The 27,956-nt window shown below is 42.0% G+C and overlaps 1 protein-coding gene across 5 annotated transcripts; it reads right to left on the reverse strand.

Annotated features, from left to right (window-relative positions):
- On the reverse strand, positions 1-27,914 carry TRMT61A (tRNA methyltransferase 61A). Of its 5 annotated transcripts, none has more exons than XM_037394789.1 (5): positions 27,788-27,913; positions 24,773-25,137; positions 14,849-15,115; positions 5,421-5,633; positions 1-2,606 (listed from the first exon to the last, which is right to left on the reverse strand). In XM_037394789.1, the coding sequence occupies exons 2-5, from the start codon at positions 25,101-25,103 to the stop codon at positions 2,497-2,499; spliced, it is 921 nt and encodes a 306-aa protein (XP_037250686.1). In that variant the 5' UTR covers positions 25,104-25,137; positions 27,788-27,913; the 3' UTR covers positions 1-2,496. The 5 variants fall into 5 exon arrangements, with proteins under 5 accessions (XP_037250686.1, XP_037250687.1, XP_037250684.1 ...); XM_037394790.1 differs by having other exon boundaries at positions 5,515-5,633; positions 27,788-27,912; XM_037394791.1 differs by lacking the exon at positions 1-2,606 and adding an exon at positions 11,808-11,872 and having other exon boundaries at positions 5,530-5,633; positions 27,788-27,914.
- Positions 27,915-27,956: the final 42 nt, after the last annotated feature.

A 27,956-nucleotide genomic window follows, 5' to 3' on the forward strand; every position in this document is an offset into this window, starting at 1 on the left:
GAAACTGCAGCTGGTTTCTTATTTAAACCTGATTTCTCAACACAGGCAATCAAATCTGTTGTTCCATGCTTTTGCCCAACAATGTATTGAAGTGGGTAATTCTTTTCTGTATCATATGTAAGTACATTGTATATTTTGTTAGGGTAATTTAGACCATACCGCGACTCTTGTAATAACAGCATGAAATAACCAACAGGTTGAGCTGACTGCACTCTAAAATAACTTTTTCCTCTTTTTCCCTCCTTTCCACTCCATCAGCTGTAGATCCCAGCATACATGCCCTGTTAAAACAGCCTGACTGAACCAGCATCCTCACTAAGGGGCATTTCTGATCCACGGCTTTCAAGGGGAGCAGCTGGAACCTTCTGGGGAATTGCCTCTTCATTGCAAAAGGCCAGAAAAAGAGGAGCCTTCTCCCAGAAATCATTCTCTACCCTTGCTGCTGCTTCTTCCACTTCTTCCTCCAAGCAGTTAGGTTCTCAAATCCAGCTGATTCCTACAAATAGGTGGGGTTTGATTTTTTTTAAATTATTCTGAAATACAGCTTTATGGACAATTTCTAAGGGCATGGGGGACCAAGGTAAAAAGTACCACAAAGCCTACAATCTCATCATCTCTCTCACCCCCCTCAAGTGGAATAAAATAAGTTCCGGCTCAGAATATTTTGGCATCACAAACTATCACTCCATGTGCCCAGGGACCAGCCACGCCAAGTTGCAGACACCTGTGTTAGGGGTAACTACTGCTAATGTACTTTTGACTCAAGAAAGGAGGGGGGACTACAGCCCCCCAGAAGAACATGAGAGAGGAAAATCCCACTGCAGGCTTTCCCTTCCTGCATGGTGCCTAATACAAAGGGAGGTTGCTAAAGCAGCAGTTTCTCCCAGCTGACTAGACCTAGTCATGCACACAGGCTTCGTGCTGAATCAGTATCAGCACTGTCAAAAAAAGATGGAAAAAGCTTCTTCCTCTACTTACATAGCTTTGTCTGCTCAGCCAGCACCTCTGGGAGCAGCAGCTCTGAATTCACTCAGTCCTGGTCTCTGACATTTCCTGCAGCTATCCAGACCCCTGGGGAGAGTTCCTCCACAGCTCCACTGGAACCATTCATGAAAATCATCCTCTTAAGAACTACAAAGAAATAAGATACTCAGCATCAACCCACCCTGACCCCACCAAAATAGCTTCAGGTTGAGGTCTTCAGCAGCTTGAATGATGCTGTGCTGCTGCCGCGGCAGCACAAGGCTCTCGCAGGGTGCCCAGGGTCAAGGGCAGTCAGGCGGCTTCTCACCACAGCACCTTGCAGCAGCCGTACCTGCAGGGCCTCTGTGGCTGCGTGTCCTGAATGGGTGGCAAAAAATAGCCTTTACTCCTGCCTTGTGGTCCAGAAAAGAGAAGAGGAAAATGCTCGCCTCTGCCAAAAACCCGACTGTGCAATCTGAGTTGCCTTGGAGGGCCAGGAAGAGCTGGTGCCTGCTAGCAGCACAGCTGTTAGCTTTGGATTTGAGGGCAGAAGGAGGAAGATGATGGATGGGAAGGGACCACTCCATGGTAAGGGAAACCCTGCTGCAGGCAATCTACCTTAGCAGCCAGGTGGAAACATGCCGGTATAGTGAGATGCCCCACAGGCCAATGTTCCCAGCTGGCTTTTGCATTTATTTCTATCAGCATATCAGCCAGCTAACCTCAGAGTTCAAAGCTGTTGCCCTGTGGCAGAAGAGAACAGTGTGTCCTGAACAGCCCACGAAAGGACACAGCACTCCTGGGTGAGATATGCAGGTAGAAGGCTGGATACCAGTGAGGAGGATTGCTTTTGACTATTTTTTTCAAGGTTTATTTGTTCCCTGCGTTGATACCGATGCAGATTCATTCCAGTTCAGAAGCTGTCACGTAGGGAGAAAGGAAATAACACAATCTGGCTCCCCTCTTTTGGCATCTGAACAACATAGTTCCTCACGAGCACTCAAGAGGCCAGCAGCATGTAAACGCTTTCCCTCATGGTGACACAGACAGAACTTTTTGGTACTAGAGTAACCCCCTTCCTTCCTTTGACCAGCCACAGCTGCACGTACCTTTGGTGTAACATCATGGTTATGCAATGCTGACTCTCCCACTTTGCTCTTATTGTACCTCTGTCATATTTGTGCAAGCAGAAGCTGAGACGGAGCCTGGCAACAGCCTCCGAGAGCCCAGACTTTTCCCAGCTTTCCTATTCTGAGCCTGCACTGCTCCCACCGGCATCAGAGGTGAGCTGGGAGCACTGAACACCATTAAACTGCAGCCCAGGAGGGCACAGTTTTCTCCGGCCTCTGTCCAGAAGGAACCCGGTAAGGCATGAACATGTGGGCCGCCCAATGCACTCATCCACATAAATGATGCAGACTTTGCTGCTGGGACAAGCACTATTATTTACAAGTAGATCTAGGCTCGCTGCATCTCTGGATCCCCCTCCTTTCTAGGTCACCATGACTTCCGCAATCATCCAGTTCACCAGGACTAATGGAGCACAGATGTACTCTCGAGGGAGTGAGCATGAACCAGAACCCTCTTCTCTGGAACGCTTCTCAGGAAGAACCATCCCCTCACCATCACGTATCCCAAAGTACCTAAGGAGAAGATAGAGCAGGAAATTAAGCTGAAGAGTGAGTTCCCAGCATTTTTGCTACTTTATCCCTTTAAGGCTCTCAGGCAAGATTTATGATCACATCTTCTTCAGAGGAAAACAGTGTTGTGCTAACAGGTAAGCAGGAAACAACCACAGTGAGATACAGATCTGTAATGCTTTAATTAAAGCACAGGTAAACAGTGTGCTGGTGCTTGTCCACAACAACTGAGGGATCCAAGTGCACAGCGGCAATAAAAGGTGCAGCCTGCCAATGTGTAACTGGACTGTGTCAAGGCAGGAAGAAGAGATGTTTCATTCCAGACTGAAGACTAAAACGTATTAAAGAGAGAAATGAGACTCTGAAAGCATGGCCCAGGCAGATTCCCCCAGTGTGGTGGTAAAGACCCATGTTTCTGATTTACTACTTTTGTCAGGGAATACAGCCAGAACGTAATCTGGTGACTGTAAGCAAAATTAAACTGGGGGGGGTTTGGCAGCACGGTACTGTCCATGCTGGACGGTGTGGGATCCTCCCTGTGACCCTGACAACAAAGCAACAGCAGGAAGCGGTGTGGTGCTGCTGGCCGTGGCTGTGATTGGCAACAAAAACACAGAAGCCTTTTTAATATTGCAAAGACAGAAATGAAATCCTTCTCCTCTTATGCAATGCTTGCCCTTCCTCAGCAGGGATCAAATCAATATGGGACCATGCAAAGTCAATGGTTTATTTCAAAGGGTTTTGAATTGGGCTTTGTAGGCAAAAAGGCATCAGCCTTGTTTCAAACTCCATGAAGACACATCGGTATTTCCATTCCACGTCTATTTGTAGGACAGAAATGTGACTTTGTTCCTCTTTAATCCTGTTTAAATGTTACACTATTTTAAAATAAGGTCTGTCAGGAAAAAACATTCAAGTCTAGGGCTGGAATTACCCTGGGGAAGCTTGGGGATCCTACTTGTTGGTGAACGAGAATCACCTTGAAGGAAGTCAAGAGCAACCTTGTAGCATTAACATTGTGTTTCCCCATCCTTTCTTTTGGCTTATGGTAGCACCTCAGCTGTACTTCTACAGGGGTGCTTTATGCACACACAAACATGCGTATGAATACACATGCAAGCATGTCATTACAACACAGCTACCAAACCATATCCACTGTGTTAGCAGTTTACTGCACGCCTTTCTGGAGGACAGCAGCAGCAGCAGAAAGAACTTTCGCATAATTTCTGGAGAAATCCTACAGTTGTAGGCCAACTTACATAACTGATTTAGTTCAACAGAACTGCTTTCTGCCTTTAATCTGCTCAACAGTTTATCTTTGCTGCCGTGATCGGTTGAGCTTTCTTTAAACCGTTACGGATTAGCGTTCTGCTATAACACGTTAAAAGCTTAGCTTTGTTTATTTTTGTCAAGAATGGGGGAGGGATATCAGGTTCAAATGTTCAGACAGCAGTTTATGAATGGCTGTTTTTCTTACATGGCAATCAATATATCCAGGTACCAAATACAAGGCACAGCTAAACGCTTCAAGAGACAGTACTAGTGGCTGGAATGAAAATATCTGTGAATTTACTATTTAAAAACAAAAAAAAAAAGGAACTGCATGAATTTGCGTAAGTATTTCAATCTATAAATACAAAATTTAATCCAGCATTCAAATAGTTCATCACGCCTATCAGCTCTGTATAGAAGACCAAAGAGTAAATATGCTGAAAACTTCATTAGGAAGGCTGGTTGAAGATTTTACTAAGTTTGCATTATTGATGTAATTTGGAGACAGAAATCCTGCCAAAAGCAATCTTTCTGTCATTCAGCTGCAGGCAAATAATAGACCATCACACATAAAACACCAAACAAATGGGACCTCAGCCACACCACTTACAAAGAGGTGTTCAGATAATATTAACCAGCTGTTCAGTGAATTTTCACAGTGGATTCATCAACTATGAAAGTGGATGATCTACTAGAAGACTACAGCATGAATTCAGGTCCAAATTTCTACTATAAATTGATGAGCACAATACACCAATTGAAACCAAATTCAACAATTAGCACACTTTTTTGACCTCTGTGTAATCAAAATGATTTGCAGATGCCAGCCTGGAATGGAGTAAGAGGTTGCGTTCCTGAGGGCTGGCAATAAACCTCTGGGTAGCTGAACACTATTCCAAGGAAACACTAATTCTGTGATCAGTCATGCTGGCAACCCTATAACCTTGCAACTTTCGGATCGAAAATGAAGCAATTAGGCACTTTCACATTCCTAAGAGCAACACAGTCACTAGAAAAGTAGGAAAAAAAAGTGTCTAGTGGTGCTAGGAAAAAATAAAAACAGAGACCTCAGAAAGTAATTCAGAAAAGAGGAGGAAAAAAACCCAACTTATTTGCAATTTGTGTGCTGTTTGTTTTGCTTTCTTATTGGGAGAGATCTTTATTCTGCACATTCCAATGAATGGTCATTCACTATTCATTTATCTTCTTTCTGACAGCAAGTGAAGCACCATTCCAAAGCTTCAACATTCCCTTGATGCTGCTCTGGTTAATGCTTGCGTGCTATTTAAACAAAGCATATTCCAACCAAATCTGACTATATATGGAATTCCCTGACAAGTAAAAATTTGGATGCCCTACAAAAAAGAACCATGAAAACAGAATACACACACAAACCCACAGAACACTCCAAACACCAACTCAACGTGTACTAAAACAGGCTCTTGGTGGCAAAGGTCAGGTACCCAGTGTGACCAACCATCTCCCTGAGTGGTACGCCACTTTTGAACTGCACAGTTCCTGGCTGCAGATTAGTGCACAGGCTACCTTGGTTTGATGTGTTGCTGCTGTCAAAGTCAGTGCTAGAATTATCCTCAGCTGCTTTTCCAAGGTCAGGGATTTGCAAGCTAATTGTCCTTACATTGTACACTCGGAGCAGAATTTCCAAGGTGTTAATCTCTGTAAAACCACATTCTTCCATCGCTAGGCAGGTTCTTTGGACTTGTTCGATGCAGGGGGAGAAAGAGCAAATGCGGCCGCCTGCAAAACAAGAGAAGCAGTGGAAAAGAGGGCAAAAAACCAAAACAAAGCACTTTCAATCAAATTATCCCAGATGCCCATAGAATTTCTATCATACAAAGTGAAACCATTCTTCAAGAAAATCTCCATGAGGCAACTATGCAGGTTTAAAGTGTCAGCACAAAATCACACATGGACAACCCTACAAGATGCTTCAGACCCTTTAAAAACTGCATCAGCAAATTCATTGATTTTCCAAATCCAGCATTGCCCACCACACTTTTTCATGAAAAAAAAACCATTAAAGTTGATCCCTTTAGAGCAGTGACTCTTTTGGAATCACTATCTACTATTCTGGACTGAGACACCAAACTGAAGTTGGCACCTACACAAAGCCAGAAGTCATTCTCCACACACTGTACAGAGTTGCCTTCATTAGAATATAAGCGCGCACGCACACACCCTCTGACAAAAGCGGCTGTGTTTACTTGGGAATGATGGTATGCGTGTACAGAATAAAGTAATCTCTCCAGGCCATAGATGGAGTGCTGTTAAGGCTTCTACCCTTTTAGTTAAGCTGACTGGCATGTCTCCTGAGCATTAAAGTTTACTGGATATCACATGGGGCGGGTTTACAGCCAATGCTTCAAAACTATTCTAGGACAGGACTTTTAAGTGATAAACTAACACTTGTCTCCTTGTCTGTGCAGTTCAGATTTTTAATTCTAAATACAGAGTATTAATAGGCCCCCTACAACTTTCTGAGTCCTACAATGTCACCTTAACAGCTGAGAATAGAACGATTCAGATTTACTCTGAAAAGCCACAGCCAAATCAGATCAAAGAATTATAAGGACACTGTCTGCCATAAAGCCAGGGCATGTGCTTTCACCCAGGACATAGTGTCCCACAAGGCAACTGCCGTTCCTGAAAAGCTTTTGTGCTGGGGGAAGGAACACTGGGCAATGCAGCTTCAGCTATTGTTTTACTTACTACAATTAGATGAAAATGCTTGCTGACCTGATTTGCATTCCTTCCCAGCCCTCCCCCAGGCTCATCCAGTCAAGCCTTCCAACACCAGTTGTCTAAGTAGTTAAAGAACCCGTGCAAGTGAGAGCAAAGCATCCTGCTAAAAATAGAGGCTATACTGGGACTACATGAAGCCTGCTTTATCTCAAACTCCCCTTTTTTTTCCTTTTTCGTTTCTAAAGTCACATCTCTATAAAAAGAAAGCATCAGGTCTGAAAGCATCACTGAAGCACTCTAGTTACTGTGCAGCCATGATGTGCCGGGTACCGACTGGGGAAGAACACTTTCCAAGACCATTACAGCATACACTAAGTAGGATTTAATTTTAGTCCTGAAATAAAGTCTCCACAGCCAGGGGTTCTTATCATGCATCTTCAGAACGAAGTACCCTGGACAACTAATTCCCCGGAGTGACAATTAAAAAACTAATCTAATAATCATCTGCAAAATTAATGCTGGTATGTGTCATTATTAACCCGTTGATGCTGATTTAATTGCACACCTAGTCCGCTAGCTCCCGTGAAATTAGATTTATATGTTCATCAGGATAGCCAGAACTACCAAAATGATTCTGGATCAGGCAGTTAATCTTTTCTGGCCAAAGCAATATACATTTCTACCACGTTTGTAGATATAAAAGAGAAAAGTTCAGCAAGAAATTTCTGTTACATAATTAGAAAGCTACGATGATGCACATATGTTACAAAGAAAAACGTTATATTCTTATTGTGTAGGGAACTGAACAAATGTCTAACTTAGCTAAATGTCAGTTCACAATAACTCTTTGTCTGCAAAGCAAGAACTTCCAGAGAGACCAGAGACTTACTATTTCATTCAGGCTTTTTGGTTTTGGTGTTTTATATTGCAATAAAAAAGGGAAATATATTTACATTTACAGTAAGACTGTTCTTATTTATTCTGAGTATGAGGGTTTCAAGATATGCTTAGGCTTTTGAATTCACATGCTGCAGATTTACAGTAAAAACTAAGAAGCCTGCACACAGCTGTTGCCATACAAGCTGCAGAGCCACCCACAGCTCTTGTCAAGCCTTCAGTTAAAGGCAGAGCACCCTTCATTTTGCCTCGGGATGGTCAGCTGAGCACAGCATGTCGACACCAAGCTTGGTTATGATTTATCAGATCGCCTCCTTGCAAAGCAGACTGCTTGGGAAGCAGGGTTACAGAAAATAGGCTTTCAAGCCACTTGGTAGAGAAGAAAGCTCTTGCTTGCAATAGCTAATATCCAGAAGGGAAGCGCAAAAAAATGTTACTTTATTTAATGCACTGCTGGAAGACTTCTCTGGTATGAAGAGTGAGAAAACAGCGTAACAGCTGGTATTTCATATAACTAAGAGCAGCCAGTAGGGTTTAGTAGTCCTGCCAATTTTATTTTTTCCCTTTCATACCTACTGTTCTGGTTATTATTATACATCCCTCCCACATAAATATACCTACAGATAGCTTAGAAGCAGAACCACCGAGCATCTGTCTTTATGGATATTAACAAGTGGGAGAGGTGTCTCCTCTGCTTTGTCCTGTACACGCCATCAGGCAGGCCAGATCTGACTTGCAGGCTGTGGACTTGTTTGATTAAGCAGATATTAAGAGAAGATTGGAAAGCTACAATTAGCAGAAGGTTGGAAGGCAAAAAAAATTGCTGTTCCAGACTGTGAGAGGCTGTCTAAAATAGAAAGATTTAGGAAACTTCAATTGCCATGGTGTGTTTAGACCAGCAAAAAAAAGCGGACTGAGCAGTAGAAAATCAGCACTAAAAAGGACATGCTCATCTGTTCTAGGAGCAGAGATGCCATCATCTTCAACAGACCAGATGCTTCTGAATTCTCTGCACTGTGGGCTGCCCTCTGTACCCCTGTCAGATTACCAGCTAGGCAACACCCCTTCTGTCACAGTCACCAAACAGATATAAATCTAGATTTCAGCATTCACAATTCTCAGATTCTCTAAGAGCCCTCTTGTCCTTTACACATCAAGAGGCATTTAGGGCTTAGAGGACTTGAATATGCATTGCTTTGTCTTGGCCATGCCAAGGATTCCTTAGTGAATGAAGAAAAGACATGTACTCCCTCCCTCTCCACTCACAGGGGCACACTGCTCTGTCTGTGGATCACAAAGGGGAGGACTAGACTAGAGAGCAGTGAAAATAACCGAACGGAAGCTTTTTAGTACAAACTGAGTTTGTTATCTTGCAGAGCCCTCCTTTTAGGAAAACTACCGTTCCTAAATTTGGTTAATGAGATCTGTGTGTCATCATAAATTGATATAGTAATTAACTGAGATTAATCCTGTTCACATTAGGAAGCTGTGTGAGCTTTTTGATCTGAAGAGCTGTCTAAAAATGTGTTTATTCATGTATAATGCATCTGACAAGTGCTTCAGTTGAGGAGAAGAGAATAATGAGACTGTATGAAAGACTTGAAATTTTTTTCTATCTTCAGTTTTACAGGGAGTGAGTTAGTTTGAAACATTTAACGGAGAGGTTAAATCTCCCAAACCCGTAGGCTGGAACAAGCCCACACCATCCTGGCAGTCATTGTAACCAGCAATAGGGTCGAGAGGATATGAAAACTTAAGTACAATTCAGACTGGAATGATTAGAGAAGAGAGCTTAAGGGAAGGGGAAATAAAGAAGATTTGCATCCACATAGCACTGTACATTTTACCAGACAGTATCTAATTTGTAATCAAGGGACACACCCTTGCATCTTTACAAGAGGTCAGTGCCTTGAAACTTGCTACTCCTTCAAGAGCAGTTCGCAGGAGGCTCCTGTGCAACTCCAACAAATAATTTTGTTTCTGGTTTGTCTGAGCAAGGACTAACACCTCTACCAGTTCTATTTAGCTAACAACTGCATCAGGTTTCAAGTATGGAAGATGTGGCAGTGCTACCCGATTGACAAGAACTTCAGTGCACGCTTCCAATATAGAAAACACGTCCAAGTTATGTGCTCTCACTTCTGTAGGTTATAGTATATGTCACAAGTGCTCTGGCAAGTTTTTTCATCATCTCAGTACTATTCAGAAGATGCAAAAAGAACATATGTAGTGCAGCACCATTAAGTTCCAGGGAAAAAGGCCTGTAATTTTAGAAATTACTCTTTGATGTAAAGAATACAACACAGCATTTTTATCCCTGGTAAAAAAGACTGCTCTGGTCTTTGGGACTTCAGTGCAGTGTCGTAATTGCAAGATTATATTACAAAGATCTCATGGAAGAAAAAAAATCACACAGGCATCATTATGTAGGGGTGAGGCAGGAGAGTCACTGAGCAGCATCACTGTGGCATTTACTCTGTGCTAGTAGGACACTAAAAATATTGCCTCTGTAAAAGGGGACAGAACGTCCTTTAAGTGAGCGTGCTCGTGGGCGATTTGATGTAGCTTCCCTGACAAGTGAAATTAGAGGATTTGGCTGTTGGAAGAAATGAAAGGATGTTTCTTGATTCAGAAATGAAAATTTTCTCCAAAAGACTTGCCAACTCATTAATAGGAGCTCGATGTGATTTTCTGCAAATGTGACCTTAACCTCTACATTTGTAGGAGCATCCTGCAAAAGGAATTTATTCCTGCTCACTATTACGGGCTGGCAAAAGCATGCAACAAGGAAATTAAAAAATTGGTTGGCTCCAAATTGGGGAAGTATATCTAATGACTTCCTTTAAGGTTCCCTTCATCCCAAACTACTTCCTACAAGCTGTGTAAAGGCCAATAGCTTTCGCCAGCATTCCACAGCGTGGATTATGATGCAGGAATCCTTCTGCTTGACTCTTGAGACATGAGAAAATCACTTTTACTTCAGGCCAGGCCCATCATGTGCACCTGACCTACCAACGCCTGACAGACTGGAGCTACGTTAATGCCCTCCAATGAGTTACAACAACTGGGGCTGGCTCAGCAAGCAGCCAGTGCTTGGGAACCAGATGAAGCTGCTTTGTGGGTTAGCACCCAGTCCTACATCCTAGTAGGGCAGCTTTGCACTAGACCAGATGGCTCCTCAATGTCGAGAGGATATGCTTCAACTTAAAATTAGTTTCTGGATCTTCAACCTCACCTTGAGTTAATTCTCCTTCAAATCAAAGCAGGTACACACTAGCAAGCAAAGGCTGGTGCCGACATTTTAGCAAGCACTTATTGCTTCATCCATTTATTCCAAAACAATCTCCTGGGGACATGAGAAGCGTTGATACCAACTTTTGAGTACCACTTGCATGGGTGGAGGATGGCAGCACACTAGACTGTCAGGCTCCACTTCCTGCCCTAACACATTCCCTGAGCGTTCTTGAGGTAGCCTGAGCCCAAACAACATCAGCCTTGAAGTCACTGCCCTCTTCTCAGTGTGATTCAGCCTGGGGTGCTGTCTACCCAGATACCACAGGCGTGAGACTTGTGGCCAGGGATTTCAGCTGCTCCTCAAAGCCACACCTGGGTGGTTTAGAAATGGGACCATGAATAACCTCTGGGGCTCAGGAAAAATAGCCAGTGAGACTTTCTACATGGATGTGGTATTCCCTTAAAGCTCAGGGGAGGAGCCCAAATGAAAACTCAACATAGCTAAACCAGGCAATGCCTTACCTGCACCACAGGCTACTAGGAGGATGAGATATTATTTACTCTTTTACACAGCATCTGTAATAACCAAACCTGACAGGTTAGGACAACAATCAATGACTACGCTAAGGGGGGTAGGGGTGGGAAGCAAAACAAGACTCATTTTAAGTCCACTATGTACAAACGAAACAAGTATAAGACTTTGAAAATGAAAACCAACTACTACTACAGAGAGCAGAGTACTGCTGAAGGGCTTCTGTGAAGGCAGGAAATGCAGAGGCCCAAACAGGGAGATCTTCAGAGGGAACTTCCCCTACAGAGTTTTGTGGGGAGACCTGACAGCACCATGTTATCTGATTCAGGGGATATCTCAAGGATCACAATCTCAAAAACTCATAATTTAGGGTTTTTATGAAGCTCAAGAGAGTGGCAAGTCCGAGTTCAAGAGTAAAATCTTTAAAAGAAAGAAAGGAAATAAAAGAGGGCTGGTTTTAATAATTTTGTGACTCAGACTGTTAATTTAAATACCACCAAGGACCAATTTATAATGCAAGAGGCCAATCCAACTTAATACATGGCTGTATTTTTCCATCTCCCTACCTGAAAACTTAAAATCTGTATGAAAATTATTGTACAAATGGGTTTCTGCCTCATCTTCCACAGCCCTGAAAAAAAAGACAATATTTATGAGAGTAGAGTAGGTGGGTGCAGAATTATATTCAAAGTACTACAGTATTCAGCTGTGAAATGACTGTGAGTCAAAAGTTTCAGGGCATTTAAGAACTGTAGACTATTGAGGATATTTTTGTTACCTCATAGGTTTTTTTCCTTTTTTTAATTTTTGAAACTTTAGCCTGAAGGGACTAACAGCAACTTTGCAAAAACACCAAGGTCAGATATTGCAAACAGCAGTTATGACTATAGAAAAGCATTAATCAGCAGATGCTGCAAAAGACCAGTACAGGTCTGGAAAGGAAAGCAAGTTCTGCAGTGCAGCAGTGCCTGAGAGATATTATGAGCAGCATTTCTTCTGAAAGTGTGACTGGTGAAATCAGTGCAGAAGGATGCAGCTGAGATGCAAGGCTGAGCATTGGCCGAGCACATCCCCAGAGAACAGGAACCTTCTAGTCACAAACCTACTGTGCCATTTCATTCTTTTAGCTCTTCAGAGATTGGCAGTGCTTTAAATGGGAGGCCAAGCTACTGTTAAGTGGTGTATTTACAGCATACTGCAAGGCATAACATGAGTGATAGATGTACTCTGTAAAGAGGATCATTAACACTCGGCCTACTAGGAGCTGCAACTATTCAGGACTTTGAGCTTAAGAAAGAGAGAAAACACTGATTTGATAAGGTTTTGTTAAGGTTAAGAACTCTCTCTTACATACTGTTTCAGATGAATGATCTATAACGAATTCTGTGCTTTTAAAGAGGAGGCTAGATGATGCTATATATTGAATTCACTTAGCTCTGATTTCAAAGTGCCTTAAGACTTTAGGGACTAAATTACCACTATCTGGCAGTACAGCTGCAATATTTGCATGGCACATCACAATAAAACCCAAGTGTGAATGGTTCAAATGTGACCCCATCCAGACGTGAGAGGGAGGGTGTGGAGGGAAAAGAGTGGAATGGCTCATTTTCTCTAGTAATGCTCTATCACTATACTAACCCTTGCAACGGTGCTCAACAATTGCAGTATGTGCACAGACTGTTCTTACTGCGGAAGAGCTTTAACTATCTGAAAACAAAACAAAGGAGCACTATAAAGTTATCTGCCTGTGGTAGGGAAAGGGAAGCAGTTACAGATATCCTTCTATCATATTTTAGATTTTACAGCAGTAAAAAAAAACCATAACAAAACTACCCATGTGATTTGGAATAAAAGAGAAATGTGTAAGCTTGTACCCATTACTAATGCAATCAATTAGATTTTATATGAAAAAGAAAACCAGCTTTTGTTTATATGCAAAACAGCAAAATACAAAAAATGCCCCCGGCTCAAGTCAGATACTACGAAACACAAAAGATGAGCTTTCAACCACTGTCAGATCTTAAGACACTGGTAGCTGTTTGCAGCAAAAACTGCAGCAAGGATCAGCAACTTCACCTTCTGACTGGTACATAAAATGCATGATGCCACTTCACAAACACAAAAACGTGGGATTTTGAAGTATTATTTATATTGCCAGATGTAACCTTGTAGCACAGTGCAAAAATGTACAGCCAGATGGTGTGGCCAGTTTGGAACCATAATACCTTTTCCAGGATTTCAGTTGCTGGAGTGAGACAATTTAAAACTTGGAACTGTTCATGCAGCTCTGCTTAGTATTCTAAACATGCACCACTTAAATAATTCAAATTGGACTGCGCAATGCAGCGCCTTCTAAGCTGGGAAGTCAGCTGAGTGTTGTGCTCACTAGATTAGATAATTTGAGCATGGGAAGGGCATCGTACAGTGCAGTGAAAATTATTTTTTTCCCAGGACACACTGGAAAGCAGCTACAAATTGAGCTGTAACCCTTGCAGGTACAGAGCACTAACAAGTCTCTATTTATTTTCTTTTTAAAGAAAGCGTGTGTTAATGTTAGTATCGGAAAGCCGCCTAGAAAATTTTCAGTAGTAGTTGAGGTAGCCTAACAGCTGGGCTAGTCCTGACTCAGCAAGGTAATGCACATTCAACGACCTTTAAGAACCAGCTTAAATCCTGTGATATCAAGACCTAGCAATTCACTTAAAGTTAAGCCTGTGATTACATATTTTAAGAAAAGAACTGGTCCTTGGCACATAAGCAAGTTTTACTAAACTCACATCCTGGCACAGGCACTGTTCAGCACTCCATGCTCTTTTGATTAGAAAAGTGACTTTTATAGACAGAAGTGATCTGGCACAAGGTAGTTCAGATCCACACTAGTTATAGTTACACTAGTATAACATTAATTAGGGGAAAACTTATTCCAGGATAAAAGAACAATTTATTCACTGAAGCTTATTTTTCATCAGGGAAAAGATTTACAATAAACTGACAAAATCCATCCAATACCTCAACAGCAGTTCTCATTTGCTGTCACAACCCCAGAATAAGTGGCGTAAGCTAGAACAACCTTTATGCTCCATTCCCACTGCAACCCATGGCAAACTTCTCATGAGCTCAAACAGCAGAGATTTAAGGCAGAAATTGGCCAGCACATTTAAGTATAACCACATTTTCTTTAACATTACTGATGGGGTGCTCTGTTAAATAGGTCCAATCAATGATTGATGTGAAGTGCATCTGAACACCTTTTATACAAACACCTTTCCCTGAATTGCCAAAGAAATTTGCTTTCAGCACTTACTGCTTCCCACACACCTCAGATCTAGCAAAATGTACTTGACAAAGGTTCAAAGGGGTTTTTATGAACTGCCCATGCTAATTGTAGCAGCTAGCACAGGCCTGTAGGAAAAGGTTGTCCTCCTTTCAAATCTCCACTGTAAATTTAAGACCTCTTTTGAAGTTTTTTCAGCCTTAGAAATGCCTAGAGACTTTGACATTTGAGAACAGTGATCGTATGGAAGGGAGCAGATCTGGCGTAAGGCTCGAAGGCAGAGATGTGTGCATACACAGGACTTCCTGAACAGAAAAAGATAAGTGCAGTTACCTTCAGCTTTTAACGCTGACTTTGCGTGTCCTATGGCTTCCCATGGAGACGGAATATCTAGGAACACCGCATCTGCAATATTTGAGACACCAAACCCATTTTTGCAGACATCCTGGTTGGTCACGGTAACCAGATGCTCCACCCCATGCTCTCGAAACTCCTGCCTGGCCTTCTCAGCCCTTTGTTGGTGGAACTCCACTGTGTACAGATGCCCTGTGGGAGCCACTGTCCTGATGAGAGCATGGGAGAGGGAGCCACTGCCAGTACCTAGAAAAGACAAAGAATGCATGAAATGCCTTTTGACAGTGCTAAACATTAGAACAAAGTTCTTCTCCATGAGTCCTCCTGCTTGGAACACTCACTCAAAATGCAAATGAACAGAAATGATTGGTTAAACTACTGAAAGAGAACAGTCCTTCCTTCACAAGGGAAGAGGGACTAAATGACCTAGGAAACAGTCTTCAGGGACCTCAAGCATTAATTAAAAATCTGGCAAACTCAGGACCTGTCCTATCTCCCTGGAGCAGAAAACTGATGACAAGGGTCAGCCATAGCTCAAACAAGTGCCACAAGAGAACACAAGGAAGTAAATGCAACAGGAAAAATTCTGGGAAATTAACCAGAGAGGTTTCTTTCAAAGTGGCTTTCTTTCAAATTTTAACATATTTTCAAAACCTTATACTTCATTAAAATAAAGAAGAGATGCTGGCAAGGGTCTGTGCTTGAAAAGCCTGTTGGTATCCATGCAAACAAATGGCCTTCAGAATGTGGACTCTGTTTTGCCCAGGCCTCTTAAGAGATGCTGGCTATCCTCAGCTCCCACTGAAATTATCCAAAACTAAGGTCTCTTGGCTTCTTACAGTCACACTGAACAAATGACCCGCTTTTCACAGGTGACTTACACACATACATGCCTACACAATCTTAACTTAGTCTAATGAGATCCATCACACCACCTGAAATTGCATGTAAGTACAATTGCCATGGACAACCAGGGACTATTAGGAGACATTTTTTCCCTTCTTTTAGTCTGATAATTTATAGAACTTATTTTAAATGATCCACTGGCATATTAAATAGATGAGTGACTAATAACCACCGTTTTCACTGAAGAAAACACCCATATAGCAATTCACATTGCAAATTACTCACTCAAGTGGCATTTAGCCGAATAACCCCCCAAACTCAAAACTCCACAGCAACCCCAAATTATCTGTGTTTACTGATTTATAATTCTGTACTTAGAACACATTTCTCCTGTAGATAGAAAATCTATTTCTAGCTATCTTCAATGACTGTTCAAGCTAAATTTCAGCCTGAAGCAAGTTCTTTCAACTAACGTAGATCTTGAAAAAACTTAGAAAGGACAGAACCTGAAGTACAGCAGTGGTGGAAAAAGCTGAGAAACTAGTAGAAAGGAAATTAATTAGGGAACACAGGGGCTGGTACAGCTGTCTAATTGCAGCAGTATTTTCCGTAACCTCACAGGAAGTTAGAGCATACTGAGGGATCCAAGGTTCTTGCCCTCTAGTCACATAAAGGGAGAAACATTGTCGTGGCACTGTATTTAATCCGACAGCTCTGAAAGGGGAGCCATTCAGACTGTAAACAGAGCTCAGCGCCCATGTTTGCCACTGGATCAACCAACTGCACTGCAGAATCAGCACTGCTCCTCTGCTTCCCTCTGAGAGGGCTCTGACCCCACCAGGCAGACTAGCACTCTCCCCCCAGCTTTAATGGGGCAGATTAGAGAGGAGGGAGGACCTCCAGATTCTGGCACCAGCCTCAGAGAGGTCCAAGGAATGAGAGAAACTGACACACATGTATTTATTTAAAGTGAAAATCCATTAATTCATGCCAGTATTAAAATAAAGCAAACAACAGGCAAAAGACACTTAAAAGTGCACACATTAAAAACTATCTGGTCACGGCATCCGCAGGCTCTAAATGTCAACATAAAACTTTTCCCTGGTCAAAAGAAGTAATGATAGGACAGGAGCCAGGTAGTTTTAAAAACTTGATATATGTGCATAGCAAAGAAATAGCATATCATAGTTTGGGTTTTGGTGGTTTGGGGTTTTTTAAATGACAAGAGCAGGGAACTATTTGCCACAGGATGCTAAAATGACTGAAATTCTGCCTTTACATTTCATGCCAAAAGGCAGGATTGCACAACTGAGAACTTTTGCAAACTGATGGAATTTAACTATTTTACCGCTCAAATGGGTAATGCTGCACACTTTCTGCATCTTTCTCTGCTAATCTAAAGTGAACAGAAGGCCTGTTAGCACAGCTGGGCTGTAAGCAGAAGAGAGAGGTAGCATGTGCATGTATCCAGTTTCCTTGTTCATTTTCTTTTACATTTTTATTCATTTTCCTTTTAAACCTGCTCTTAAAAACACCACAGAAGACACTGTTTGTGTCCTTCCTAGGAAAACTCGTTAAGATTTTTTTTTTCTTCTTTTCTGGTACTCTTTTTTTTATCCACAAACATTCCAAGCCAAACCCTGAACTGAAACCAGGATGTTGGAAGTCACCACTTGCAGGCGTATTACAGACTAAGCTTTTGTTAAAAAAGGTTGCCAGGAATTATTTATTGTTGACAGACTACGACACGCATGAGAATAATACATATGTATCATATTTTAACATATCAAATTCTATCCCCTAACATCATTAATGACAGTATTTCTGAAAATGCTGCCTGCCTTCACCGTGACAACACTCTCAAAACGGCAGGAAACAAAGAACAAAACTGTTATGAATCACCCACCATGGCAAAATCTCTCCTTGAAAAGATGACAGATCCTGAGCCCAGTCCTGTGAAATGATGATGATCCTCAACTCTCATGTGCCTGATAGTTCAGCACGCTTGATGTGATTTATCAGGAATATGAGAGTCTGGCAGTTCAGCATGAGTCCATAGTCAACACCTAAAGCCCAATCAGCACTGTCTACACAAGGCAGGGGTTCAACCCTGTGTTTCTCTGATGTTGAAGGGGAAATGAATATTTATATTCACCTTCTCCCCTGCAAATCTGCAACATTCACCATTTGAGTCCTCCCACCACCTTCTCAATTCTCTTTGTCCTTATTTCAATTTCTCTTTGTCCTTATTTCAAAATCACTACTGAAAAAAGCAGCATTCAGCAAAATATTACTGACTTAAAGAGTCTTAGGAACCAGTTTGGAAAGTTCTAGTCAGATTCAGGTTTCCTTGGGAAATGAAAGGTATCCTTAGCATGATACAGAATCAGTCAGGAGAGCAGCAAAATGCAAGAGGTACTACTGAAGATGTGGACTAGAATGCTAGCAAACCTGAAATATCATAGCTGAATTACATGTATAGAAACAAACAAAAAAATTGAATGCTCAAAAATGAGTATGTTGTATCAGAAGAGGCAAGTTAAGAACTGGATGGACTTAAATAGATTTTCATTCTCATATAGGTGCAGTGAAATACCTATGGTCCTGATCTGACCTAGAAAGCAGAAGGTAAGACAATTTCTAGAACAAATACATAGTTTATAATTTTTACACCAGGATGCTTGCCTTTCTGGCAGCTTGTACTATAAATAGCCTTAGAAACTGTTTGCTCTACCACAGGACAACGTCCATGTAACTACAGCATATTAATCATGAATGGACTCTACAGAAGAGAGGTAAAACAACGATAATTCAAACTGTGCTGAAGACATTCTTAACACCACAGCTGCTATTAGGTGAGTACTTAGGTCATTGCTAATGCCTTTGGAAAATATGATGCTCTTTTACACCGACTATTCTGTGATCTTAAACAACTTCATCAATAAGCAGACCTCTGCATTGCAAGCATTTAATGAGACACCCCAGGGTCCCCAGTATGCCATACTCAGAGTTCAAAATCTGAGGAGGAGGCACTACGGATCATGTAGATTAGGAAAGGAATCACCAACCCTGGAAGTGTTTAAAAAGCATGTAGATGCAGTGCCTAGGGACATGGTTTAGTGATGAACTTGCTAGTCCTGGGTTAACAGTTGGACTTGATGATTTCAAAGGTCTTTTCCAACTCAAATGACTCTATGATTCTATGATCTCAGTCCAAAGACATGAATTAAGATCCTGTCTTAAAATCACGAGTTAGGTGGCTAACGGCCCTGCAGACGGATGTATCCTTCCCTTCTTGGGCTCAAGCACACTCCACTCTTCTCTGATACATCAAAGCTCAAGGGAGTGTTTCTGCCCTCTCCCAAGACAAGGAAAACACTGCAGTTTTAGAAGGATTTCAATCCTAACAAGTGGACACCTAGATGAAACACTCTAGCTCAGCACCTACTGATACTTCATTTGTAAACAAGAAAGTATTGATCAGATTAACTCCTCGATCATTGCCCTGATCTCAAACACATCTGTTCCTCTCACTCTCAGCTTGTTCAAGTGACAGGTTTTCCACAGAGAAGCCTCCACGCACCTCAGCCATCTTGAGACAATGTCCACATTAAGATTGATTCTCACCTTTTCAAAGCTGCAGTGGACAACACCTGAGCTGTTAAAAAATAACACGTGCTATTTCAACACAGCATGGACACACATCAGAACACCGTCAAGAGAAACACGAGTGTTACCACAGCATCTAGCACAGCACCTAGACTGGTAACTGACTAAGAGACTACATTTTCATAACGTTTTCTGTTTAATCTCGTTTTTTTATCACAAAGGATATTTGCCCAGCCTCCTGGAATCCCACCCATGTTCTGCTACAGTATGTAGTACTCCACTACACTTCCTCACTGCAGGCTATCGCTTGGCTTGTTTTCCGTAAAAATTTCTCATCATGGGTGCTTCGAACTACAAAACGTGATTTAGGACCTACAGATGTTTACAGTTGTCATAAGCAAAAGCATTTTGGAATAAAGCTGAAGAAGCTGAAGTGTATACATAGTTCATATTATTTAGAAACAGGAAAAGCTAAAAGTGTGCAGAGTGTTATTTAATACTGGGTCTCTACAATATCTAGCAACATTTTAACTGAAGTTTCTGCTGCTAAATCTGGCTACCTAAGATATTCCAAAATGAGTAAATACAACAAAACAATGACAGTGTTGCTGTATTTGTCTCCTAGCTACACCACTTAGACCTAGCATTAGTAAGACAGGTCATGAGTCAGCCATGAGAACGGAAGGAGCCTCAAAACCAAAGGAAAATTAATCTTTAGACAGAGCTAACAACTCCACAGCTAATATTTGTCAAGAAACACTGATCAGGAGAAGTCTGCTCATTGTAAATGGCAAGTTTATGTAACTGGAGAATCATTTATGATTTTTAGCAAATATATGAAGAGAGATTAAGCATCTGATGGAAACTAACTCAAAGACCTTACTGCGAAGATACTCAAGGGCACAAATCATTGGTAGCAGAGGTGAGACACAGCAAGAGCAGAGGCAGAGAGAGGGAGGACAAGAGGGAAAGAGAGCTGAAAAAGGAAAGAGCAAATTAAGAAATTCCCTTTACACAAAGTTAGCTCTTCCTTCTGCCCATCTGTTGTGGACACCATGCTGAAATAGGCATTTTAGGCAGCAGGCTGGAGGTCAAAGAGGGCCAGTGCTTACTGACCAGATTGAAGAGCTGGGGAAAGGATGGTTAGGGAATTTTTAAAGGCTGGCACTTCCTACAAAAGGAATGGGAATGTGAAGACTGAGTTTTTCTTTAGAGGTTCAGTCAGAACTTTTTAGGGAGGGATCTTCTGCAGATCAGGCATAATATTGTTATGTTCAGAGCTGCAAGAGAAATGTGCCTGGTGGTTAAGTGAAATGATAAGATGAAAGTGAGTCCAGGAAGTCTGAAAACAAACACTTTAGAGAATGAACAGCATTCCTCATGAGCTGCATGTCAGCCACAAGTCTGAATTCATTAGAGCGATGCCTCATGTGGCCACAGTTTTGGTTCAGTTCTTTGGTATGTCAAGGGAATACTATGCTCTCTGACATTTGTACTGATGAGGCCTTTTGTATACTTCAAAAGGTCCTATACAAGGATTGGTTTTTTTAATTCTTCTTTCAGTCTAACCTTAACAGGTGCTAAGAGGTAGATAAGGGAGAAATTACAAAACATAGACTTAACTCCTATGAACACGTTCCAAAATCATATTAATACAAACTCCGGTCTGTGCTTTACACTAAAGATAGAGCTGCAAACAGTTTACATACACTTCTCCCACAAAAACTATAAAGACATGAGCAGTATTTGTCAAAAAGTCTATAAGCACTTCAGAAGACTCATAAACATACAGCTGACTTGCTGGGACTCCACAATAAACTATTAATCATTTATTAAGTATCCATTAATCATTAAGTCCTCATTAATTTTTTATGAGTGTACTCTTAACAAAATCTATACCCAGGCTGTGAGTTTGAAAATTTCATAACTTTTTGAGAAGCTCTAGTGTAAGGCTGGCTGGCAGCTCTTGTTACTCCTCCACAGAGAAACCATGAGGACCCAGAATACTGTTCTCAGCCTTCAGAAATCCTGTCTATGGGCTCAGAAACCCATTGCTATGTCGCAATGAACAGGGTTTAGCAATTTTTAATTTGGGATTTAGCTGAAGGGGAACAAAAAGTCCAATTAACCTTTTTGCTCATGTGAGTCTGATTTTGCTGAATGCTGAAGGATGGCTGGGACGGTGGTTAGAATACTTTTGACTAAATTACATTTTGTCTAAATACTATGCTTGATTGAAGCCAAAATATTTCTGAGATTTATCAGATTAAATGAGGTTTCACAGTGCCGTACTGTATTCTCTGAGTAATTCTGAGGGCTAGGACAGACACTTCTTTAGGTCTCACCAGGAGAGAGGACAGTAAAAAAGCCTTGAAACATGTCAACTGGAAAGAAAAACAAACAAAAAAAAGGGTTCCGTGCACTTTTGTTTGGAAAAAACATCTGAAAGGTTTCATATTGGTTCCGATGTAGTGTAAAAATAAATGCAAAAACCTCAAAACCTGTTGTCAAATGGAGTTGTTACACTACAGGCAGCTGTAACCACTGGACTGAAAATAACTTTGCCTGGGAAGTTGACATCAAGAATAGTTTTGGAGAGTGTGGCAACACAAAAATAAAAAGATCCAGCTTATTCCTTTATCTAGACAGTGGCTGCACATGCAATGAACACAAATGGGATCAAAGTTACCTGATGAGAATTCAAGTTTCATGCCACTGGGCCGCTCACAGCAGGTATTTTAGCAGCTATCTCAAGTATCCTTTAATTCTAGGAAGATCAGGCTGTTCAAGACTGTATCAGAGTGGGGAATTCCTCAGACCAGTGAGCAATGCTTTCAAGAGATCTCAGCTCCAGTAACAGTGCTACCAGTTTTTAAATCTCAACCTACCTTTATAAATTAGAAATTAGCAGAAGACAGTAAAAGGATCATATTCCTACACCTCCGTCATGAAACATCAGGCAGATGTCGAGTTCCCTTATAGCCTCAATAGAGTATGCTTGGATCATTTTAATTATGCATGCACTGCTGACAAGCTTGCTCTTTATGTATTTATTAAAGACGATTAAAAATAGTAAAAACTATATTAATATGTTTATATCATTTATGACCCATCATAACTAATCAATTTAAACTGCATAATTCAAGTGATATAGAATTAAGCCTTCTGATCATTCTACTGAATTTTTATCATCACACACAAAAGATCATTTATACTTGTATTCACAGCATTATAACATGACACAGAGGGAATTTCATCTTAGTTTTTCGAACGTTTCTTCATACATTTGTGGAGACTAATCCACAATTCTGCTTGCTTGCACTGAGTAAATGCAGGACACTCTCCATGGTCTAATTAGTAAGACCAGAGGAAAAGAGCCTGGCCTCTTTACAATGCCCTCTTTGCCAGTCCATACAGCAACTATGTGTAACAGTTCAACTTCAAATAATAAAACAAGACAGACCTCCATGCTAATTAATGCTCAAAATATATCTAAAACCAGCACCAGCAGGAAGCAGACTCAAACGTCATTACTAGACCAGATTTCCTGTCTTGTTTCTATTAATTGCCATTGGACTGGTTCCGTCTAGGCCACACAAGGTTAATCTAGAACTAATGATTTTGGATCACTGAATACTGTCTAATTTAGGATGGCACCAAAGTAGGTTACATCATCACACTGGAGGCTCTGGTTGTCAATACCTGTAAAATTTTTAATTCAAATCACCGCTTCTGGTCAGTTGCAAGCAGATTTGCAGTAAGTTCTCTTGCTTCAAGGTTAACCAGATTAATTTGATGCCATACTCTTTCCTTCCTTCTTTGTGAACAGCGACCCTTTCAAGGACAACTATAGCAGTAATACCATTTACTTTTCCTGGAAAGCTGAAGTTATAATACTTTGACAGCATAGACATTAAAATAAACTTGGGAATGGTTTCCCATTAGCAAAAAGGATTATTTGTGGCTAGGACTTTTGACTCATAGCATTTTTGGGAATCTGAACAGGTTACCTCATCAAGTGTTTCCATTTCTTAGCAGTTTAGACAAATGAGCTTTTGAACATTTTCACCCTTTCTAGGTACCTTTGATGTTACTGAAAACATTTTATGTGTAGCTTTATTTGCCTGTTCCAAGTGAGGCAGAGCATGGAGCAATTAAAATCTCCCCTACCCTGAGTAATTTGCTGCGTTTATTTTTCCCATCCTGCCTAAACATAGCAGGGAAAAGCTGCCCAATGAATACTACAGCTACTTCCCATGACAAACCTAAAAATGCCTGATCATCCTACAGATCAAATTATAAACTCACAGGACCCAACCATTTTAGCAGTACTTCTGCATATGGCTTTGGCTGTTTCAAGTGCTGCCATACAGCAAGCAGCACCATATACCACCTGTTCCTTGAACGGTGCAACTGGATGCTGAGATAAGTGGTGTTTCAGTTGTGTTGGAAAGCGGTCATTATGCCTGAAAAGCTGCCCCAAATTATGCTTGGATGGGATGTGGAAATGTTAAATGTAAAAAAATACAGTGCAGCACAACCCCACCATGTCGATCCTTTGCCATACCTATGCTTGAGAGGGAAGTGTATGAAACTGCTTCACAAAAACACTCAAAGGAAATAGCCAGAAAAAACAAAGACAAACTATTTCAGTTTGGTTTTTTCCAAATCACCGCAATGCACTCAAATCAAGCAAGCCTCATACTGCCTGCAGTAATAAAGTCATGAAGGCATTATTATAAACCGTATTTAATCAGGAAAACATTTATTAATATAAAAATTCACTCCTTACTTGCAAATGAAGCAAAATCATAGAAGCTGTAATAAATTAAACCAAGTTTAGAAAAACACAGCCCTGTGATGAACACATCAAGCACTGTATTATACAGCTACAGTCATTTTGCATGCAGTTGCAGTGCTACAAGTGGATCACACTTTGGAAGAGAAAGACAAAGTATATGTACTTACATGGTACAATGTTATTTACATCTATTTATTTATATCTACTTACTTCCGTTGTTAGTTCAACACCCTATCATCAGTCTCTTTCACTGGGTTATCTCAACTATGTTTTCTGAAACTGAAAATTCACAGCCTGAATTTTGACTGAAATCATGTATTTAAGAGTATTTTTGAAGTACTTAACAACAGTTTTAGAAAAGGGAAAGAAAAACATGTATATATTTATTCTAAGAAGATGAGTTAATCAAACACATACGCAAAGGTATACCCATACATAAGGCCAGCGTACCAAGGTAACATCACTTGTTGAAGAAAGAGTAGCTGATAACATGTGCACATGAAATAGAATTACTTGATGTGCAGGCTGGGAAAATTGTATCATAATGACAAAAAAAGAGTTTTCGCAAAATGTAAAGATAAGCCTGTTTTTTCATGAAAGTGTTGATGTTAGTTTTTAATAAAGGATTTCAACATATTAATTATTACCTGATTCACATACTATGGAGCCTGGCTTCAGTTCTAACATCATGGTGATTATAGAGATGTCAGTGGAATACAGAATCTGCGTCCTGTGTGGAAGATTCATGGTCCATAGTTCTGGAGTTGGATGAAGAATAAACACCCATCCCCCTTTACTGCAGGTCACTTTAGAGCCGTACTTCTTGCCTATGAGATCCGTGGAATGCCTGATGACCCCGTACTTAGTCTGAGTTACCGTGCCATGCTGGACTTTCACAGGAAACATGGATTCATGGCCCAGGAACACAATAGCTGTGTCACCATCCTTTATTCTATCTTCATACTCAACAAAACTCATCGTGACAGTCTTGCAGTTGGCTGATAGTTGTCACCTAGAAGAGAATAAATACATTAAGAGAGCTTTGCAGGATCACAATGGAGCTGAAACTACAAACACAAAACCAAGTAACTTTATTTTCCCCAGTACAGAACAAAACCACGCTATGCAAATAAGATGTTAGCAAGAGAATTCCATGAAGTTCAGGGACCTACCCCCGCCCTGCACTCAAGTAAAATCAATGGAACGATCCCACAGATTTGAATATAACCAGTATTTTTCCCATTTTATGATACATTTTAAAGAAAATTTAGGAAATTCATTATAATTTACTCAACCTGCTCTACAACACTACTGAAAACCTGCAAGTTAGTACCAATTTCAGCACTCTGTTCAATTCCAGTTCACAAGCTCTCAGAGTATGTTGTTATGTAGTAACTGCTGGCTTATCCCTGGTGATCTACAATATATGACAACTGTTACTTGCCTGGATATTAATTACTAGGTCCGCTACAAAAGTTGATTTGAAAGTTTTCCAAATGAAGGTTTAGAGATAGGATAAAGATAGTATCTGCATTAATTTATGTATAAATTTGACTAACTACAAGGAAAAAAAACTATCATGACCTTTAATTTGCCATTGAAGGTGCAAAGTAATTGTCTGGGAAGTGATCTGTGCTGTAACTAAATGTAAACAACCATTTGTGAGCTAATGCAAACAGTTGTATTACTTTAGCCCCATGGTCTCAGAACCGTTTAGAGAATTATAATTAAATTTTGTTGTCTTTGAGAAGACAATCTAGAAATTAGAGGGCAGCTTACAATGAAATCTGGCATTGCCTTTCAGATAAGGCAGCTAACTACCTAAGCTGCAGGTTCATGGAAGGAATTGTTCAATGAAGTAACGGTCATCCCAAAGTTAGAAATGAAAGCCTACACAGAAGGCTCTGAAAGTCAGATTTCTGGTACTTCTTCCCTGAGAGAATTGAAAGCAATTTTACTTTCAGTTTCAGAATATTTATTTGATTCCGGTGTTTTTGTATTCAATGTATAACAGCTTGGTCCTACTTCATAATTGTAATTAAAAACTTTAGCTCTCAAATTCTAGTCTGTTTTTGTTGACCAAAACTTGCTGTAGTTCAATTTGCTGTCAAGCTGCTAGACTTATGTTTTCCACTGCAGTCACTGAGACTGATAAACAGATGTGCTTGTGGCCAAAACTTCCAAAGATTATGACATGCTTATTGCATAAGGTATTCAGATGCCAAAGCAGAATAGGCCTGTCTGGATATATGATGAAATAGTAGGAAGGGCATCCCATGAATTCAGGAATGTATACGTACTGGACTTTGTGAGATAGTACAAATGCTTAACCGCGTTTTACAGCTTGCACCTTCCAATTATATTCACATTTTAATCTTTCATAAATGACAACAGTACTCATTCTGGATACTAATAATGCAATGCAGTTTTCAGCTCTTAGAACAGTAGCATGTGAAAGGACATCAGCTGTAATCCATTTCTTTCACAGTATTTACACCGTAGTTACATTCCTGTGCAAAAGCAACATTCCTGCAGCATGTCTGCAGGGACATGGAGAAAACTATTCTCCATTTGATTACACAAACTGGCTTTTTGTTTCTTTGCCTGCCTTTGAGCCTCTCCACTTACCACAGCTAATTGTCACCACTGTGTACACTGACATCCCAAGTGACGAATCTTCCAGGCTCGGATCTCACCTGGCACGTTATATTCATACACTTGGGGTAAACTTGGGGTCTGTGAGGAGCCTGGCTAGTTTCTCCATGTCTCCCTACGTGAAGGAGCACAGCGATCCACACTCATTTGCATTCATTTGCCATAATTTTCAATCATTTTCCCATTCCCTGCCAACGCAGCGCCTCACGCACTGCTGTTACAAGTCTCTCCTTCACCCTCTGGGCAGCACGTAGGTGTCCGGGCCCAGCATGGCGCCTGCCACAGGGTGCTGTGGAGCGGGAGGGGAAGGCGAGGCAGTGCCCGCTGGCCAGGGGTCTGGGCTTTTCCATGGGCTTGCCCGGACGGCAGCGACCTACGCTCAATGACACGGGTAACCCCTCGCAGCCTCCCAAATTCAAACCACAACAAGGATTCCGTGTTCCCTTCACCAAACCCCAGAAACGCCTCTGCCTCTCCCGAGCGGCTTCCACACAGACCTGGCAGGCTGCCTCCCCCCTCTCCAGAGGCCCGGCTGCCTGAGGCGGCAGCAGGGGAAACCTCCCGAGGCGGAGGAGGAGAAGGAGGCGGCAGGCAGAGCCTGCACAAGCCCCCCGGTAACACGGAGGCTGGTGAACCGGCTACCTGGCCAGCAGAAGGGCCACCCCCGGTGGCGGGTACCCCCCCTCCGCGGGCCGCTTCCCGCCGCGCCCGGGCCGCGCCTGAGCCCACCGCAGCGGACCCGGCAACCCAACGGCTGCCCGGGCCGGCCCCACGGCTGATTGATTTCCTTCCGTATTTGCTGGCGTGGGGGTGGAAAAGCACGGACCCGGCAGGGAAGGGGACAGAGCCCGCCGCGGGGTCAGAGCAGGGATTAGCCAGCCCGCCGGAGAGCAGCATTAACCCGTGACGGGTGCGGGCGGCGGCTCCCCAGGCAGCGGCAGCGCCCTCGCCCCGGAGCGCCCGCCGCTCCTCAGGGCCTCGCGTCCCCCCGTCCCCACAGCCGTTACCTCCCGGGGCTGAGCCCCGCCAGCAGGCCCGGCCCGGCCCGGCCCGGCTCTCCTCACACGCGGTGCCCGCCCAGCGCCTCCTTCCGCCCCGGTCGCAAGCTGCTGACGCTCCCGCCTCCGCCCCCGCCAGCCCTGCCGGGAGCCGGCTTGTCGCCGCCGCCCGTGCCCG

The sequence above is a fragment of the Falco rusticolus genome, chromosome 7 (genome assembly GCF_015220075.1).
Source record: "Falco rusticolus isolate bFalRus1 chromosome 7, bFalRus1.pri, whole genome shotgun sequence".
NCBI classification, from domain to species: Eukaryota; Metazoa; Chordata; class Aves; order Falconiformes; family Falconidae; genus Falco; species Falco rusticolus.

Excerpts from the sequence above, each read along its gene's own strand:
- TRMT61A (XM_037394787.1), bottom strand. The coding sequence starts at position 25,103 with ATGAGTTTTGTTGAGTATGAAGATAGAATAAAGGATGGTGACACAGCT. Across the intron at positions 15,116-24,772 it reads CTCCATAGTATGTGAATCAG|GTACTGGCAGTGGCTCCCTC; the intron begins GTAATAATTAAT and ends TGTCTTTTCTAG. Across the intron at positions 5,634-14,848 it reads GTCAGCGTTAAAAGCTGAAG|GCGGCCGCATTTGCTCTTTC; the intron begins GTAACTGCACTT and ends CTTGTTTTGCAG.